This window comes from Brachycentrus maculatus, unplaced genomic scaffold (genome assembly GCF_059751285.1).
Source record: "Brachycentrus maculatus isolate JH-2025_06_01 unplaced genomic scaffold, ASM5975128v1 h1tg000031l, whole genome shotgun sequence".
Classification (NCBI taxonomy): domain Eukaryota; kingdom Metazoa; phylum Arthropoda; class Insecta; order Trichoptera; family Brachycentridae; genus Brachycentrus; species Brachycentrus maculatus.
The window spans coordinates 1,524,795-1,543,328 of NW_028280785.1; the positions used below are offsets into that span (position 1 = coordinate 1,524,795).

The window sequence follows — 18,534 nt, forward strand, 5'->3', positions numbered from 1 at the left end:
TTATATTAATTTCAGCTAAAGGGATAAAAATGGATTTTAAATTATTTCCTACAAAGCAAATTATTCTTTTTACATTATGTTAAAAAACAGTTATCACTCACTAACTGAGTTATTTTTAATAAGGTACACATGACAGGTCGAACATTAATTTCAGAGATCATTTGAGTTCCTTATATAAATTGCAGTAGCGTACAATTTGAGATACAGGTATAAATTTTGAAAAATTAAAATAAAAAAATTGTGGATAATGCTTTTTTTTACTTTTATTAGGTCTTAAATAGGATGTCCCATGATTTAAAGGCATCCAATACTAAAAATGTCTCCACCATAACTATACTTTGCGAGAATTTACGGGGGTACAAAAAATCAGCATGAAACAAAATCGCTAATTGAAATAAGTATATAATCTGAACTAAAAAAACAATATTCACGCTTTTAACAGCACGCAACACTTTGATAAACTTATCTGTAGAACGGTTAACGTTTCTCACATTTAAAACAAATTAAACGGTAAAAACCATTTATACATTTTTTTAAATGGTCACACTTCTCCATAATTTCATCAATTACGTTTGTTGAAATATGGTGACCTATTATGTATTGCTTCTTCGACATTGCGATAAAAGTTTTTTTAAACGTAAATATTTTTAAAAAATACTTATAATTAAACGGAAAAAAAATCGCATTTAGATTAATGAAAAGTATGTTTTAAACATTAGAATTTGAACTACAGATTTCAAGTAGATATTACGAAACAATATTATTGATATATACCGATATTTGTACACACACATACATGCATAAATATAATTAAAGAAGGGATATTTTTTACACTGACATATTTAATTGCTAATATTTTACACGTATTGCATTTCCCGGCCACTAAGTTTAGCTTACAACAAATATAATGCTAGCTTTAATAATACATACATGGTAAAATATCAATTTCTACTAAGGATGTTATAAAATATTTCCTTTGAAGACGATTTAAAAAATATAAATAAAAATAAGTGCCAAATTATGATTTAAAAGATGGGCTTACCACAGGTATTTACCAGTGGAAGATGTTCAAATCATGGTTTATGATTTATTAGATGCACTATAATAATAAAAGTTAATACAGTAATTTTAAATGATTAATTTAAAGAGTAAACTCTGTCTACAAATCCATCGTTGTGTAAGTTTAATCAATTAATTATTTTGCTTATTTATTGTTTAATGTTTAACTTTTATGCGTATTCATTTATTTCACAAGTTTGCACACATTATGTCAAAACAAATTTATTTCCGCTAAAAAGATCCGTTAAAATTTGATGATTTTAATATAAAAATAAAATACTTGTATAAGAACACTTTTTTGTGCTTATTAATGTAAACACGACTATCTTCGACAACTACAGAAGACGTTCTCATCAACCATTAAAAAACGATAAATTTTTATCCGAGTATTTTATTGTTTTATTTAAATCATCATGTTTGTTCATAAAGTTAATGCCAAATCAATAAATATGAAATGAATCAAAAATAAATATGGTTTATCCTGGTTTAATGAGCATAAAATTGATATATTTAAATTCAAAAAGTAAATTGCAGTTTTCGTTTTTTTTATCAATTCAAGGAACTTTATTTTAAATTAATTTTAAGATAACATTTATAAGTATAAGATTTTTATTTACTTAAAATCTAACAATCACACGAATGATATGCAAAATGAATAAATACACAATAATTTCAGGCAAAAGATTTTCCGTCACGAACAACATTATCACTTAATAATACAGTACATTTATTTTGTTTAAATTCAAGTCAAATGTGCCTTATTTAAAATGTAATACTTAGTCTAAATAAGTCAATTTTTTATTAAAGGTTTTGAAAACACACTTTACGTAGGTACGTTAGAAGATGCGTTAATGTAACGAGTTTCCCACTAAGCACATATACAAGTATACGTTAGAATATTGAAAGGCAAATAAACTATAGGAGTTTAAGTGGCATAATGTTTTCGAAAAAAGTCTAGTTAAAAATTATTCAATGAATTTAAAAAAACAATATTTTACTTTCAACTTTAATCAATAGATTGACCAGTCCTTGATCCTTTGAAAATACCTTCAAATTTCCCTTTAAATATAAAACGAATTCGTTTGTATTACTCTTTCTTTAATAAGTATTTTAAGTATTCTAGGGTTCTCACGATTAACCAAATATATATCATACGATTTGTAATATATTTTTAAAACCATTTGTCACTCGAATTCCTATGATTTTCACCCTTCGAAATATGATATTAGGTAGTCAATTGAATAACGCCACAGATAATGTGACTAAATATCGCATTTTTACTTGAGATTCTATCAATTAATTAATTATACTTAAGGCCTTAAAATATATTGAAAAATATGATTTACATCAGGCAGACGAAAGCTTTCAATTTATAAATTTATTAATTACCTCTCATACATAGAACATTTACAAACACTTTAGAAGTTTACAGAAATATTTACCTACAATTTTATTAATATAACTATATTTTATTTCAATGGAACTATCGTGCTTTCATTTTCATTTATATCGCTATAAAACAATAAATATAACATTTTCGACATCTACAATATGTAATTTACGAAATCATGCATTGTAACACCGAACATCAAGAACGAAACTTAGACAATGATACAATACATAGAAATATGTAAACATTAATAATATTCAAATAGAAGTAAATACATCTCTTCGAAATGGAGGCTGTCGAAATTTTCAGTTGAATCTACATATCCTGAAAAACAACAACAAAAATAGTATTAATGGGTGGGTACTTAGCATTATTTTCATTATTATTGGCGCTTTACTACTATCACTCGAACAGCACTGATCCTGTAATAAAGCGAGCAAGGGTAAAGCTGATGTTAAGGTACAGATATCTTCTTCTTTAAACCCTTATCTGTACCCGATGGTGCATAGGGCACTGCATTATATAAACGCAGTGTTATCTTGGTTATGAAGCGGAGGGCTGATCACCTTTCCTTCGTGTTAACGATCAAGATAACACTGTGTTTATACAATGCAGTACCCTATGCACCATTAAAGTGCGGATAAGGGTTTTTAAAAAAATTGACAACCACACTACTCAAATTCTCGGAAGTCCATATACATGAACCAATTTTGAAACATTATTCTTGGATCACTAGAACTTCACTAGAGACATCTATTGAACGGTAGACCCGAACGGAAACCAAGAGTTTGTATACTGGATCTAGGAATCAGTCGGGAGCTTTCGGATTGACTTTAAGTCATCTCACCCTTATCTGTAGGAGCCGTACTCCTGCGCGGGGGCCGCGGGCTGGGCGAAGGGGTTGCTGGGGGCCCCCGGCACAGACAGGCTGGGGCCCTGCTGGCGGGTGGCGCCGTAGGTCTCCTGGGCCCCCATGTCCGACAGGCGGGACGAGGAAAGCGCGCGAGGTAGAGGGTTGCTGGGTACTCCGTGGGGCGCAAGGTGGGCTGTCTCTTCGGCCACCTAGATAAGAGAATCCATGTATTGTTAAGTGGAACCATACATGGTTAAGAGGAACCATACAGCGTTTAGAAGAATCATACATCGTTATGGGGAAACGTACATTGTTAAAAGAAACCATACAACGTTAAGAGGAACCATACAATGTTAAGAGGAACCATAGATTGATAAGTGGAACCATACATTGTTAAGAGGAACCATACATCATTAAGAGGCGAATAATGTTTTCAAATACAGAGTGGTGTGGCGTTATATCCTCTCTACCTACCCCTGCGGGGAAGCGGCGTAATGGTTAGTTAATTATTTATACATTGTTGTATTAATCAACGAATAATTTATATGTAATAAAGTCTATGTTTGTTTATACAGTGAAAAGAGGCGTTTAAAACCATTTTAGCTTTACTCATATTAAGGCTGAGATTTCAAACTTTTAAATTCAGAACTTGAACGGCCGCGCTAGGAGCCGGACGTGTTTAATACATATTCAAATTTGACTTTTTTTTAAAAATACATGTTGAAATAATATTTTGAAAATTTACGACAATTACTATTTAATACAAAATGAACCTAATTTATATTGTTTCAAGGTGTACTCCCAAATAATTCAAACGAAATCCCAAACGATTCAGTATACTACCGGATGGGTGAGAAGCCACACATCGCTCACTCCTTTCAAGAACGTCATAAATCAAAAATCGTCAATTTTCAGTTGAGCATATTTTCGGAATGCCTAGAAAATGTACTATATCCCAAAAAAAGAGGCATATTTTTAACTTAATATTTACCCGTTAAATGGCAGAAAGTGCTGTTTTTGCATTTTGAAAAAAAGGTATTGTTTAATTATTTTTTTGAATAAACTAAATATTTTTCAAATGGAGAAAAAATCTTCAGGTTTTACCTAAAAGGATCTGTTGCACAGTAAAAAGTTCAATAAGTGGCTAGATATTTATTTTTAAAACATTGTATTATATATTTAAACTTTAAAAACGGTCTCCTGAAAAATCAAGTATTTTGATTTATGACGTTCTTGAAAGGAGTGGGCGACATGTGGTTAGCGCAAAAAAAAAACTCTTTACACTCCTTACCTTTCAATATCTCTTTTCTTTTCAAAACCATATATTTATTTTGAATAAAAACTTAATATTTCAATTCAAATAATTCAATTACGTTTAATGTTGGTTTAAAGAAAATCACGTTGAAGGCTATGTATTATCCCGCCTGAATGTTAATTCATACTATCGACTATTGAATGAAGCTATTTTCAAATTACATGAATAATAATAATAAAAATACTGAAACCTGATGAGGATCTTCGGTTGCTGGAATATCCGAGATGAAGCCGGTATCCTTCCTGTAGAAGTTGATGAAGATGAATGCGGCCAGCACCATCATGCACACTATGCCGTACCCGCGGAATGTCGCCGTAGTTCCGAAGTAGCTCACGAATATTCCACCTGGAGAGGCAACACACATTCTGTGATTCATAATACATTAAGAAGAGTTATTTAAGGTGGTATGGACATGTGGAGCGAATAGATAACGAGAGAATGACGAAAAAAATATATGTGGCGAATGTGAGCAGGAGAACAGAGCGAGAACGGCCGAAAAAGACTTAATACGATCCAATCAGAACCTAAAATCTGGTGGTGTCAAAAGTCTGCGTAATCCTTCACATCCTGCGTATGGATGTCAAGGAAGCTAGTAGTGTATATCAGGGCAGAAGAGTGTGGCGTTCCATCCTATCTACCCTTTTTTTCAGATGGAAATTGCATGTATTTATTTATTTTAAAAGAGAAACATTTATGTTTTTATTATTTACACAAATATTTCAATTTCATACTATTTCTATGAGCCTAAGTGGCTCATTATTAGAAATAGGTATCAAATTGTTGTAGAGTGGATTCGAACCGAGAAACTCTGACTCAAGAGTCCGCGACACTAACCACGGGACCACAACCCGACACTACTATTTACCTTGATTATTAAGTACAAGGTTTATTGATCATTAAGTGGATTTTTGTTTCTTCTTACTAAAATAAATATGTTTTTAATCGAATCTGTGCTGGAAACAGGAGGGATAATCCTCTCTGCCTACTCCAGCTGGGAAACGGCGTGATAGTAGTAGAAGTAGTAAATGACCCTCACCAATAACTGCCCCACAGCCTCTTCCAAGGCCATGGTGAATACCCTGCAGGACTCCTTGAGCAGACGCCCTCAGGCCGGGAGGAGTGCAGTGAGCGATGTAGGAGCAGCAGGCCGCCCACACGGCTGCGTGCGTCACGCCCTGGATGAACTCGAACGGAAGGACCCACCAGGGATTGCGCAGCCAGGAGATGTACAAGAACCGAAGGACGTTGCCGACCAAGCCGATGCAGAGAACCTGGGAGAGATATCGCAAGATTAAATTGGAATCACAATTGATTGTTTCTTTGTGGCACATTTTATGAACTTTATAAAATTAAACAACTTTGTTTTATTTTATTTATTGTTTCGGTATTAACTTTGTGGTAAGACATGTTACAATGTTACATGTTTCTTTAATCGTTGTAACTTTGTTTTAACCTCTTTTTTATTATTAGTTCACTAACCTACCGGTTTAGACAAGAACCTTGTTTATTGTAACTGCAGACAGTTGGTAGACTTCCATATTGAATTATTAACACGAGTGTTTGATAATGTCCTAAGAAGACGAAACGCGCCGCGTATTAACATATACATAAATGAATGTAGATTTCAATCCAACAAACCTTGTTTTATTTTGGATATATATACCCTACAAAAACCTTGTCATCATCAGGATTCATTAAATTCTAAAACATTAAAATACTCATAATTAATAACATCCCTTACCAAAAATTGTGTGAATGTAATTAATTATGAGTATTTTAATATATTTAATGTGTTAGAATTTAATAAAACCTGATGATGACAAGGTTCTTGTCAAAACCGGTAGGTTTATGTGTACTGATAATAAAAAAGTGGTTAAAACAAAGTTGTTCAATTTTATAAAGTTCAATTGATTGTGATCTGATCATTGAATTTTATTGAAATGAATTGATTCGTCAACATTGATTAAGTCAGACTTGTCATTACCTACTTTAGGCCCGCTCACTCCTTTCAACCGATATAAGCTTTACATCCTTAATGCATGTCAGATCTCAGAGGAAAACTTGGCATGATCAGGGATGTCAAATACGTAAAAGTGGTAATGTCGGGAGTCGGAATAATCGGCGAGTTTGTAAGATATATATCAATGTGGAAAAGGCGAAGAATGTTTGCAATGACAGACTGGTGTTTCGTTCTATTATCTCCGCTTGCCTCAGCGTAATTGAATAATAAGTTAGTTTTAGATGATCTAATGTTCTCAATGTACGCTTTTCTTTCATATATCGTAGTCATACAGGAGAAAGTGACCAAGTGCATTTCTTTACAGAAACGTGGTCATTGACTATTTGATATCTTACTAGCTTAATATTGCCCTGAAAAAATCCCAAAGCGATTTTAAACTTGGAAGTATAATATATTTACTTGTTAAAAATGACTAACTGCATTGATGTTTATTTTCTTAAATGGGCATCCTGAACATTTTACGTTTTGTTGTTGGTCACTTTCTCCTGTACGACTGCGATGTGTATATTTCTGGCTTGTCAGTTATATATTATATCTATATCGTAAAAGCGATGCAAAATAGCAATTAATAAAATTTCCATTGCTTTAATATTAATGATTACTTGAATATAAAATTGAAACCCTTGTTTAAGATCACTTTTTTAAGTTTATTTATGTAAACACAACTAATTTTGAGATGAGAACAAGGTGAAAATACAAACTTTGTATTTTCACCTGTTGATGAGAACATCTGTAGTTTTCGAAAAAAGTAATGTTTACGTTAGTAAACTCAAAAAGTGGTCTCTTTCAAGTGTTTTATTTTCATACTGACGTCATCACGTTATTCCATAAAGTCAATGCCAAATCAGTAAATAAAATGATTACTTACTTTGACGTGCCCCATCTGGGTGATGAGCTTAAAGCTAAAGAAGTAGGCGAAGATTTCAGATATATGGTTGATGACGGAAGCCACCCCAAAGAGGGTCGGAGTTCCCCCGAAATCTTGAAGATGCCAGAAGAGGAAGGTGAAGATGAGCCCAATACCGAAGCCCATGAACCAGGCAACGAAAAGGAATGAAGCACACTTCAAGTTCTTGAACTGCTTGAGTACAGTTATCCACTCCGGCATTTCTCGAGTTGTTTGTGCAAACATCTTAGTCTGAAATAAACAAAAAACATCATGTTACAAAAAAACAAATAATTTTCGTATATTGGGTTTTTTTCAAATGTGATGTGTCACTAGTTTTTAAAAATATGAATGTTTTTTTGTTTTATTTTTAGTTTTTTTGTTGTTTTTTAATCTTTGAGTTTATTTTATTAATTTTTCGTCTTTACAAAGCTTGTTTCTGAACTATACCTTTGTTTTTTCTGTTTTCTTTTATTTTCATTATTATTATTTCTAAAATTACATAATAATAATGACAAAAAATACTAGTAATATGGATGTCTGTGCATCGTCTTTTAAAAAGGAATAACGTTCAAAGCCTCCATTTTGAGGTCTATCTGCAGGCGGGACAGAAAGAATAGAAAAGGTAGGTGGAAAATAAATATTGAATTCATTTTTTCGCAGTCTAGCATTTGTTCAACTACTCCACGGCGCCTGTTAAGTTTCGTATGTATTCGTGGACAAATGTTTAAACATACTCAATATTTAATATTATTGTGACATCTATGACAATCTAGCATAACTATATTTCTGGTACGTAATATTATAGTAAAACGGAATATTATACAACTATTAATGAAATTTACCACATCACTTGCTCCAAATGAGTTTCACTTAATTTCTCTATTCTCTATTAGAAATTAACCAGTCAAATCATGAAATTATTTCATGTTTTAAGAAGTAATTATTTTCATTTTGATTTTCACAAAATGGAGTTTGGTAATTACGATTACCTGAGCAATTGGTTTCTGGTCAGCGGTCGCTGATGTATCCAGTCCAGGTAACTGAAGCTGTGCGGCTAGCTGGCTCTGAAGACGATCTTCATCAGTGGGTTGAGAGTTCACTTGATGCACTTCAACATCCACAGATGGATACTCGTATTTGAAGTTTATCTGCAATAATACAACATTGATATAATAAAATGCAATGAAACTTTTATATGTGTGGAATATTTTTACCCTTATTCTCATCATTTTGTGACCACTTATTGAATAAACAAAAGTCTTTCCTTTCATTTTTCTATGCTTAACATTTTTATAGCAATCCGCAGACAGTTTTTTCTGACCTGCTTATGAATGTTGTTCGAGCAACGTATTTTAGTGTTATAAGTGACTCAACTTAAGATAAAAAATCTATTGTTCTTAGTATCAAAGAAGATGGAAGTCTGAGCATCCCAAAGCCCAGACCTCTATCTTTTTTGATCTTCACCTAGCATTTGGCTGGTTAATTCTCGTGTAAAGTTCACCATTCTGCACATTATTGATCATCCACATTGCATCAATTTTTTAAACTTGTATTTTTGCTGTGTATAACTAGTCTACCTCCGTAGTGTAGTGGTCAGTACGCTCGGCTAACGTTCTAAAGGTCTCGGGTTTGATTCCCAGGGGGGAGTCAAATAAACATAAGTAATGTTTTCACTGCAATGTTTATTTAATATTACCCTAGACTGGTACCTGAAGCTGAGGGCTGATCACCTTTTCTTCATGGGTTGACGATCAAGATAACACTGCGTTTATATGATGCAGTGCCCAATGCACCATTGGGGTGCGGATAAGGGTTTGATGAGTGATGATGATATATACTTTGGTTATGGATCCCTATTACGTGTGAGTAGTAAATCAATAGGTTTGGAAGTGTGGCTGATTGAGTTAAGAAATTTGTGAAGTATAATATAACTTACTCCAAAATAAAATAATTGCAAAAAAATCTTACCTGAGTGGCTGTTATTAAAGCAGCCCCCATCAGAACTGAGAATGTAGCAAAACAGATGGTATAATTTCTCTCTTCTTTCCTCTTTTCTCCACTACAGGGATGATCAGGAAACGCAGTGGAGTTATCCAAAGCAATACCGACGAAAAACATAGCCAGACCCCAACCCAGAGAGCCGAACATCCTCTGATGCCCATATCTGTCTGCGTCTTCCCCCAAGAGCGTGATGACGGCAGAATCGGCGAGAGTGATGGCTGGAGCGCTGAAGAACTCGCCAATTATGACAAGAAGTAGGAGAAGGAAGAAGGCTTTCTGTATGTCTTGAGTTCGATAGACTATGGAAGAGAAGAGAGGTGATACGAGGCTTCCATGTTCAGCTTCGTTGTAGTTGGAAGCATATCGGACGTCTAGGGGAGATTGTCCTGCGTTCCCACGGGGACGAACTGCACGCGATCCACGAGGAATATTCCTGAAATTAATACAAACAAATATTTAAGTTAACTCATTTAAATTGCAGGTACTTAGAACTCGGCATGACAATACGAGATGATCTTTAAAGACTTATCTATCTCTAACATAATATCATACTCACTGCAGAGATAGGCAGAAAAGATAGATTTATGTAAAATAAAATAACAACTATTTAATTTTTTCCACATGAATTTTATTTGACCAGCAGCTGGTCAAATAAAATTCATGTGGAATAAATAGTGAATTATTTAATTATACAAAATGCAGTTCCACCAAGATATGTCAGTACAAAACATAAAAAATAGATTTATATATTAAATGTTAAATCAAACTCTACTAAGTTGTATTTTATTGTAAAAAAAAACACACAAAAAAATACATTTTGTGACAATTGTTTTGCCTAGTTATGGCATTTTCAAACGAATGACATTGCCATAACTAGACGAAACAATTGTCACAAAATTAATTTATATGTTTTATCAAAAAGAAAATACAAGTTAGTAGACTCAAAAAATCAGTATTTGATTAAGCATTTCATTCATAAGTAAAATGGAGTTTAATTGAAAAATACACAATTTAAACGTTAAATCTATAAATAGAAAAGACAGAGCCCATACTCGTCTTTCCTGAATTACAACCCTAGCTTCCTATACATCTAGTCATACATGCCAAACAAACACCATTTTCAAACACCGTAATGATGCGGATGTTTAAAAATGATGCGGAATACATCGAAACACGTGTCACAGTAGATTTTAAGAAAAAGTGGTATTTACCCAGTAAAAATTTAATTAAACATTTAAAAAAAAATACTGACGGAGATGGTGGCACCTCTCCTTCATTCACCAAGAACAGGTGAACATTCGCCGGACCCATCTCGTCCTTGGCTGAGATGGACCGCTTCCTCAGGAGGGCTGGTTCCGTGGGATGCATGAGCCAGTACGTGGAGTTCCTCTCGGCTAGACAGCTTGTCGGGGGAGGCTGGATGAAGCCGAGGGGCAGAGTGAACACGATCCAAGCCGACAATGAAGCTAGAAGAAGAAGCTTTCCCTTCTGCCATCTGGAACGATATACATTACATGTGAGTGGTATAGAAGCAAAGGCGCTTATTGATTTGGCATTAACTTTGTGGAATAACATGATGATTTAAATTTAAGAAATCATTGTATAAGACCACTTTATTGAGTTTTTTTAATGAAAATACGACTAGTGTCTAGTCTTGTTTACAATATTTTGAAGGTATTAAAACCTTTGTTCACAAATCTACATTTGTCCACTTTACTATGAGTTACCTGAGTATTTATAGGGCTTACGACGTGTCGTGTGACGGGTCGTTAGCCCTGTAAATACCCATATGTTTCTTTATCTATGTTTTTTTCTACATAAAAAGTGTATAAACCTAGATATGCGAACAAAGACTTGGTACACTCAAAATATTGTAAATAATATAACTGGACCAATTATGAGTTTTAAAAACATTGAAAATCATCTTTTCAGGCATCTCCCAGTATGTAAAACGAAGAGTTAATTACTATTTCGGAAATAATCTTAAATACATTTCATGAAGATCTATACCATAGATGGTGTCGAAAGCTCACATGTGAAAGAAGGTGTCAATTAAACGATAAATTCAACTTCCGTAATAAATAAATGAATAATAAATAAAGTGTATCAAATGATATAAAATGATGACTCAAACCATCCTTTGCATTTTTTATTGCATTAATGACTAAGTAGAATAGTTTAAGGTTATTATTATACTAAACTAAATATAATACGTCATTAATTGCATAATTAGTTAAATCTAAAAGAAAACTAATTGTTTGTATCTCATCGTACATTTATGTATGGTGACATTGATAAGACCGGAGGAAAATTAAGCAGATGTAACCTTGGTAGATTCCTAAAATTAAGTACAACCCACTCATTTTTTTAATTAACGTTAAACCACAATTATTATTTTTTAAATAAATATGTAGATTACTTGGCGATAAATATTAATCTCTAAAATTTTTTGATACAATATATACATGTAATACATAATATGTATGTGCTTAACAATGAAATAACAGCGAAAAAAGCCACGGGAATAAAACTTCAAGGCGATATCATAACCGGCTAACTAAGCATCACGCTGCTTCCTGCAGGAGTAGTCAGGGAGAATATAATGCCACACATCTTTATTTACAAACAACCTTCGCCTCTTCCACGTTCATGCATCTCCTCATACATACACGCCTATTATTCCGACTACTGACATGACCATTTTCAAGTATTTGAATAACTTGATCATGCCAATTTTTTTTTTAGTTTTCATCTTCTTTTATTACACCACACACACTTTTATAAATTTGTTTTACTATTCTTTCTTCACTCATTTGAAAATGCCCAAACCATCAAAACACACCTTTTTATTTTACTTTCTTATACATATCACCATTTGAACATATTATAAATATTTATTTATTTATTTTTTTATTATAAATTTTTTTAATCAAAGATAAATTGTATAGCAAAAATAATCAACATAGTTACAATCAACACAGTAATCAACATAGTTACATATTTTATCATAATAATCAACATAGTTACTTTTTTTTTTTACGTGCTACCTCACTAAGAGAGCAGATTGCTCGTGTTTAGAGAGGGAGTTCGCTTACAGGGTTTGTACATATAAATAAGAAATAATAAATGGTAATCAAACGGGAGTTTGCCTTATATGTTTTCGTAAATCATTTTTGAAAGATTTTAAATTGATTATTATATAATATTGATACTGGTCGAGTCAGTAAAGACCAACGACTTAGATATTTCAAAATACAGTAGTCGTTAAAAAAAATAAAAGTAAAGTTATCTATGTAAATATTTTATTTTAAATATTGGAAAAATGCTGAGGAGTTGATGAATCCTAGGGGATGACAAAAATTATCCTTTTTTATGAAAAACTGTAAATAATCTTAATTTTTCTACTTATTTCACGATTTTTCTTATAAAATCTTACCTTATATTGATTCTAAATTTTGTCTGACTTAAAACACGATTACTTTTTCTTGAATGTTTTTCGCAGATACTTTGTGGCACATTTTATAAACTTTATAAACTTTATTTAATTAAACAACTTTGTTTTAACCACCTTTATTATTAGTACACTTTGACCTACCGGTTTCGACAAGAACCTTGTCATCATCAGGATTTATTAAATTCAAAAACATTAAAATACTCATAATTAATTACATTCCCTTACCAAAATTCTTTTTGGCAAGGGAATGTAATTAATTATAAGTATTTTAATGTTTTTAATGTTTTAGAATTTAAAAAAACCCTGATGATGACAAGGTTCTTGTCGAAACCGGTAGATTAAAGTATAATAATAATAAAAAAGTTGTTAAAACAAAGTTGTTTAATTTTATAAAGAGGACTACTTTAGTTAGTCAAGAAATGCAATGCATTAAAGTATTTATGAAATATAAAAAATAAAAACATAGCACAACCAAAAATATACTCAGAACTAGAAAAAAGGACTCATTTTAAATTATAAAATCAATTATACAAATAAAAATAATACAATATGAAAAATAAAATAAAAAACAATCTTATCTACATTACGCAGTCAATAGGTTATCTTTTCACTGTAATTTCAGCCATTATCAAAACATTATCAAATGACCAAAGAGTTTTGGAGGAATATCAAAAATGCAAAGACGCATACCTGTCAGCAAGACTTCCCCAGAAGGGAGCAGACAGGAACTCCACGAAGGGCCTGGTGCCTATGAGCAGACCACATTGGCCAGCGTTCATGCCCATCTGCTTGAAGTAGACACCCATGAGAGGGAAGAGGGAGCCGAACGCGGAGTAGAAGAAGAAGTAGAATGTCTTCACGGTCAACAGCTCTTGGTCGACTGCTCCGAACAGCAGTTCGATGACGTCGGATCTGCCGCGGATTTTGTGCGTAGCTTCCTTCGGCTGAGGATATCTGAAATAAAAAATTAAAAAATCTCAATATATTAATAATGATAATAAAACCCTTATCCGCACCCCAATGGTGCATAGGGCACTGTGTCATATAAACGCAGTGTTATCTTGATCGTTTACACATGAAGGAAAGGTGATCAGCCCTCCGCTTCAGGTACCAGTCCATGTTAATATTGAATAAATATTGTAGTGAAAAAATCACTTATATTTATTTTACCCCCCTTGGGAATCGAACCCGGGACCTCCAGAACGGTAGCCGAGCGTGCTGACCATTACACTACGGAGGCGGACGCTGCTTCGCAATCTCATTATAACTGGTCAAACTATAAGCTGCATTTCCTTCTTCTTCTTCTCCTTCTTCTTCTCGTGCCGTATCAGGTCCCCCCTACGTTGGCAACCACTCTAGCAAAGGTTTCTCTATCAATCGGAACAGCTCCCCCACACGTCTCATCCCAGTCCAATCTATTATGCTGCGCAGCTAAGATGTTTGCCTTCTGCCAGGATCACGCTGCCCCTCAATAAGCTGCATAAATTTATAAATCATGTTTTCAGGCGTTTCTTCGTTTGTAAAAATAATCCGGGGCTCAGATATTGCATACATCAAAATAAAAGGGTCTCTGCTAAATAAAAACTTTCCCACTACAACCATAGATGGCTCGAGTGAACTCACATGTACAGTGTCTGAACCAGAACACTGAGGTAATATAATATTTTATGAACTTGGCCCAGTATTTGATAAATCGCAATTTGATTTTCTTTAAACCCAGTTAACATTCGACGTAATAGATTTTTTTATAAAAACACCGTTTTTGTATTGATAAAAATAAGTTTGTGTTAATAAATATACGGTTTTGAAAAGAAAAGAGTTATTGAAAGGTTTAAAAATCCAATTTTTTTAGTTTACTTATGTATATATATATAATAAAAAACAAAAACAAAATCCAATGTACTAATATATTCTAATTTTTTAGCGTAAATTGACGTCCTGCTCTCAGCGCAGCCGGACGCTTCCTGAATTCTTTTATTGCGAGTAAGGCCTTAATAATTTAACGAATGTTATTATGTGTTTTCAAATGTATTATTATTATCATAATATTACATAAATACATATATACACGTAGGTACGTAATAAAGTAAAATTATTTTCCATAATCTCGTCTTCACGACTTTTTATGACTTAGGTCCTATTCACAGAGACGTGCCATTTATTTTATGAGATACGTGACTTTCATATAATATTGAGGATAAAATATTAAATCTCGCTGCAAAATAAATATTCGCCCGCAATATGTTTTTGAGAACACCCTTTCAACTTTTTTGCATATTTGTAATTTATTTTTATTATCAGGGTTATTAAAAATTATTCTTCTAATGATAATATCTGTATTTGAAAAAAAATATCCTAGAATGAAGCTTTGAATGATTTTTTAAGATGAAAAAAGATAAATTACGAATTTTAAAGAAAAAAATCTCTTTTCACTTTAGAATTCGAATCCTAGTCCTCTGATTGCTAGTTATGAGCTTAATTTTACACTCTCCTTATCATTCAGTCGTGAAAAGGGTTTTTAAGTGGTATTACACAAAGTGAACGATAAATGATAAGTGTTTTATTACCATACCACGTTAACAATACTTTTAATATACCATACTCTATATAAGGTTAATTCACTAAGCTAAGCTCAACAATATTTAGCCTCTCCTGGAAATGAAATGAAAGGATACTTTTTATCCCAATGACTACTAAAATTTACCCTTTTAAATGGGCTTTATTTTCCAGCCCCGATAAATTTGAACTAGGGATAAATCTACATGATTTTCCTTATTTTCAAATGCGTCATTATATATACTGTTCGATACTGGAATTCTTGACGCAAAATCCCTACTTTAGAAGTAACGTACCTACGTAATGTTTGTATGTAGATATTATCTAACATACTCTCTCATCCATTATTACTTAAGTTAGATTTCAATCTTGAACGACCCTACTCCCACGACGTAAAAAAGAGGGATGGTCTCGAGAAAATTATGTATCGATATATCAAAAACTTATTTTGAAATGAACATTATTTACATTGTACATATTTCAATTTAGATTCTCTCCGTTTTTATATCTTATATTATAAAAGACGACCTCAAACTAAACTTATTTAAATGAAACTGGGTCAATGTTTCATCCACTATAAAATTCAAAATGGCTTTATAATCCTGGATTTTAACGTTTATGCTCTCAAAAGTAGTGCAAACAACAGTAGTTATTAATTATTACTCATATTCATTATTTACACCTCGGAGATGTTTTAATAAATGTCCTGAAACGTGTCAATGAAAAATCTAATAATTTAAGTTAATACAAATACTAAGTAATTAATACCTTAATTATGATAAAAATGTTTTACGACATAAGTAAACTTATAAAGGATTTAAACATAATTTAAAAGTACAGGAAAACCTTTTTTGTGACCATACTAGTCACCATTATCCGCACCAATAATGCATAAAGCACAGCTTCAAATTTATGAAATGTTAATTTGACCAGTCCTGCGCTTCAGGTACCAGTCCAGGATAATATTTTTTAATACAAAGTTTTCTTTTGACCCCCTAGGAATCAAATCTGGGACCTCAGCATGGTAGCCAAACGTGCTAACCACTACATTACACTTTTTTCATAAATGTCTTATAAAAATTATGTTGCTTTAAAAAGTTCGCCATCTTGTTATAAATATTATTTAGAACTTTTTAAGTAACAAATTAACAAAGCTAAGGCTAAAAATATTTAGGGTATTTTAATTTAGTAAATTATTTAAGGTGATATAAATAAGAATTATATTATCATATAACAAAAAAGTAAGTTAATTTGTATTCTGAAACATAAACCTACATATTACAAGGGTTGCAATTTTAAACATATGCATGAAATTTATCATAACATTTATCTGTAAATTGATTGTTAAGACTAAATCATAAGTTAAGAAAAAGAAACGTGATCCTTTAAGAGAAATTCAATGTGTTTTTACATGAGTCACAATCTCTTATAATCAAAACTGTGATATAACTTACATATGTACTATGTCCTTGAGCTAAGTAAAGACAGATTTTTAATACGATTCTTTAAAAACATATATATATTTACGTCTTTTGATAAACATTCAAAAATATATATAACATATTTCTCTAATTACATCGTCATAAAGTCTTTCAAAATCGAGAAATATGTCAAGTAGAGATATTATTGATTAAATTAATATAAAATTTAAAACAACATTATTTAAAAATATGTCCTTGAATTAAGGTTTAAGACAGCATTACCTTTTTTACAACTTTTTATTCATTTTATTAAAAATGAAATTATTTATTTAAAAAAAAGTTCATTATTCCGAGAAAGAAACATCTGTCTTCTTCAAAGGATCATACATGTATAGTAAAAACTTTGAAAAAATATATATTCATCAAAGAAACGTTATATAAATATTTGTTTAAGTTTTAAAATGAATACGTTATCGTTTTTCTTCTGCTGCCCTGATCATTTTTTTACAAAAATATGGCAATTTTTTTTTTTCTGTAGAAAATTACAATATGGTCTGGGGCGTCTTACCTCGTTGTATCCACTTCTCCTGCCGCTTCAGGGTCCACCATAGGCCTGATAGCGGGTCCTGGAGGAGCTCTCTGCTGTCCCCCATAGCTTCCATATTCGTCCATCTCCGACGACCCCTGCATCTTCAGGCTGCGATCACTTCGCGTTTCCTCCCCTAATACTTCACTAAACCGAGCCTTGCATGAAAACGCTCACAGATGTGTAATTTGTCTATTTTCCAACTGGTTTTCGTCGGAGATGTGCTGCGTGGTAGGCAGAACTTTGAATTAATTCGGCACTCGATGTTGAAGCATCGATTCTGGCCACGGGATGGAAATTGGATCAATAAAGGGAGAGAGTGCGCATGCGCCCGATACGTACGAACTTCTTTCTCATTTTCACGGAAACTTACGAAGTTTTCCGAGCGGGAAGAAAATTTATGAAAAAAGACATTTTTATTTCCAATGATTTGAATTTTATATACACACAATCTGTTAGTTATAAAATCAAAAATGTAAGATACTTGTATACTTATAAATCAGCACTTTAATTTCAATTTTAATCATTATGAAACTCATTTTATGAAATTCAATTTATGAAATTTAAGATTTTGTAGATTATTATTATTAGATACGATATAGTTTATTATAGGTGGTTGATAGAGTATCAAATTTATTGAAAGGAAATATGGATATCTTTTGGCATTTACATGTCTTACGACCCTTCATCGGCTGGCTTAAGTGTTAAATATTAAAAATTGTAAATAACTCCCAGTGGACTAACCCTGATTCTTGTACAAAGATTTGGACACACTAATATTGTGAGTTTCGTTGTATCCAGCATTGTCAGACATGTGGAGTCAGAATTTTTAAATTTATTTTTTTAGGATGCATTTATAATTACTTAACTACCAGTAACAAAACTAAGTGCGAGTCGACAAAAGGTTAATTCCAATAATTAATTTATCACTTGTTCATTTACTGAGTTTTGTATTTTTCATTGACAGATAGGTACCTATTAATAAAACAC

At 32.3% G+C, this 18,534-nt stretch overlaps 1 protein-coding gene across 1 annotated transcript; it reads right to left on the reverse strand.

Moving 5' to 3' along the window:
* Positions 1–1,599: 1,599 nt before the first annotated feature.
* Positions 1,600–17,826, reverse strand: jef (major facilitator superfamily domain-containing protein 6 jef). The gene is made up of 10 exons (XM_088272394.1): positions 17,527–17,826; positions 13,672–13,935; positions 10,780–11,022; positions 9,495–9,960; positions 8,516–8,674; positions 7,506–7,775; positions 5,654–5,888; positions 4,808–4,962; positions 3,297–3,511; positions 1,600–2,773 (listed from the first exon to the last, which is right to left on the reverse strand). Exons 1-9 carry the CDS (start codon positions 17,646–17,648, stop codon positions 3,299–3,301), a joined length of 2,127 nt encoding a protein of 708 aa, XP_088128520.1. The 5' UTR covers positions 17,649–17,826; the 3' UTR covers positions 1,600–2,773; positions 3,297–3,298.
* Positions 17,827–18,534: the final 708 nt, after the last annotated feature.

Coding starts and splice junctions, on each gene's coding strand:
- jef (XM_088272394.1), bottom strand. CDS start 17,648: ATGCAGGGGTCGTCGGAGATGGACGAATATGGAAGCTATGGGGGACAG. Junction 13,936..17,526: donor GGAGAAGTGGATACAACGAG/GTAAGACGCCCC, acceptor TTTTTATTTCAG/ATATCCTCAGCCGAAGGAAG. Junction 3,512..4,807: donor CAACCGAAGATCCTCATCAG/GTTTCAGTATTT, acceptor TCTCTTATCTAG/GTGGCCGAAGAGACAGCCCA.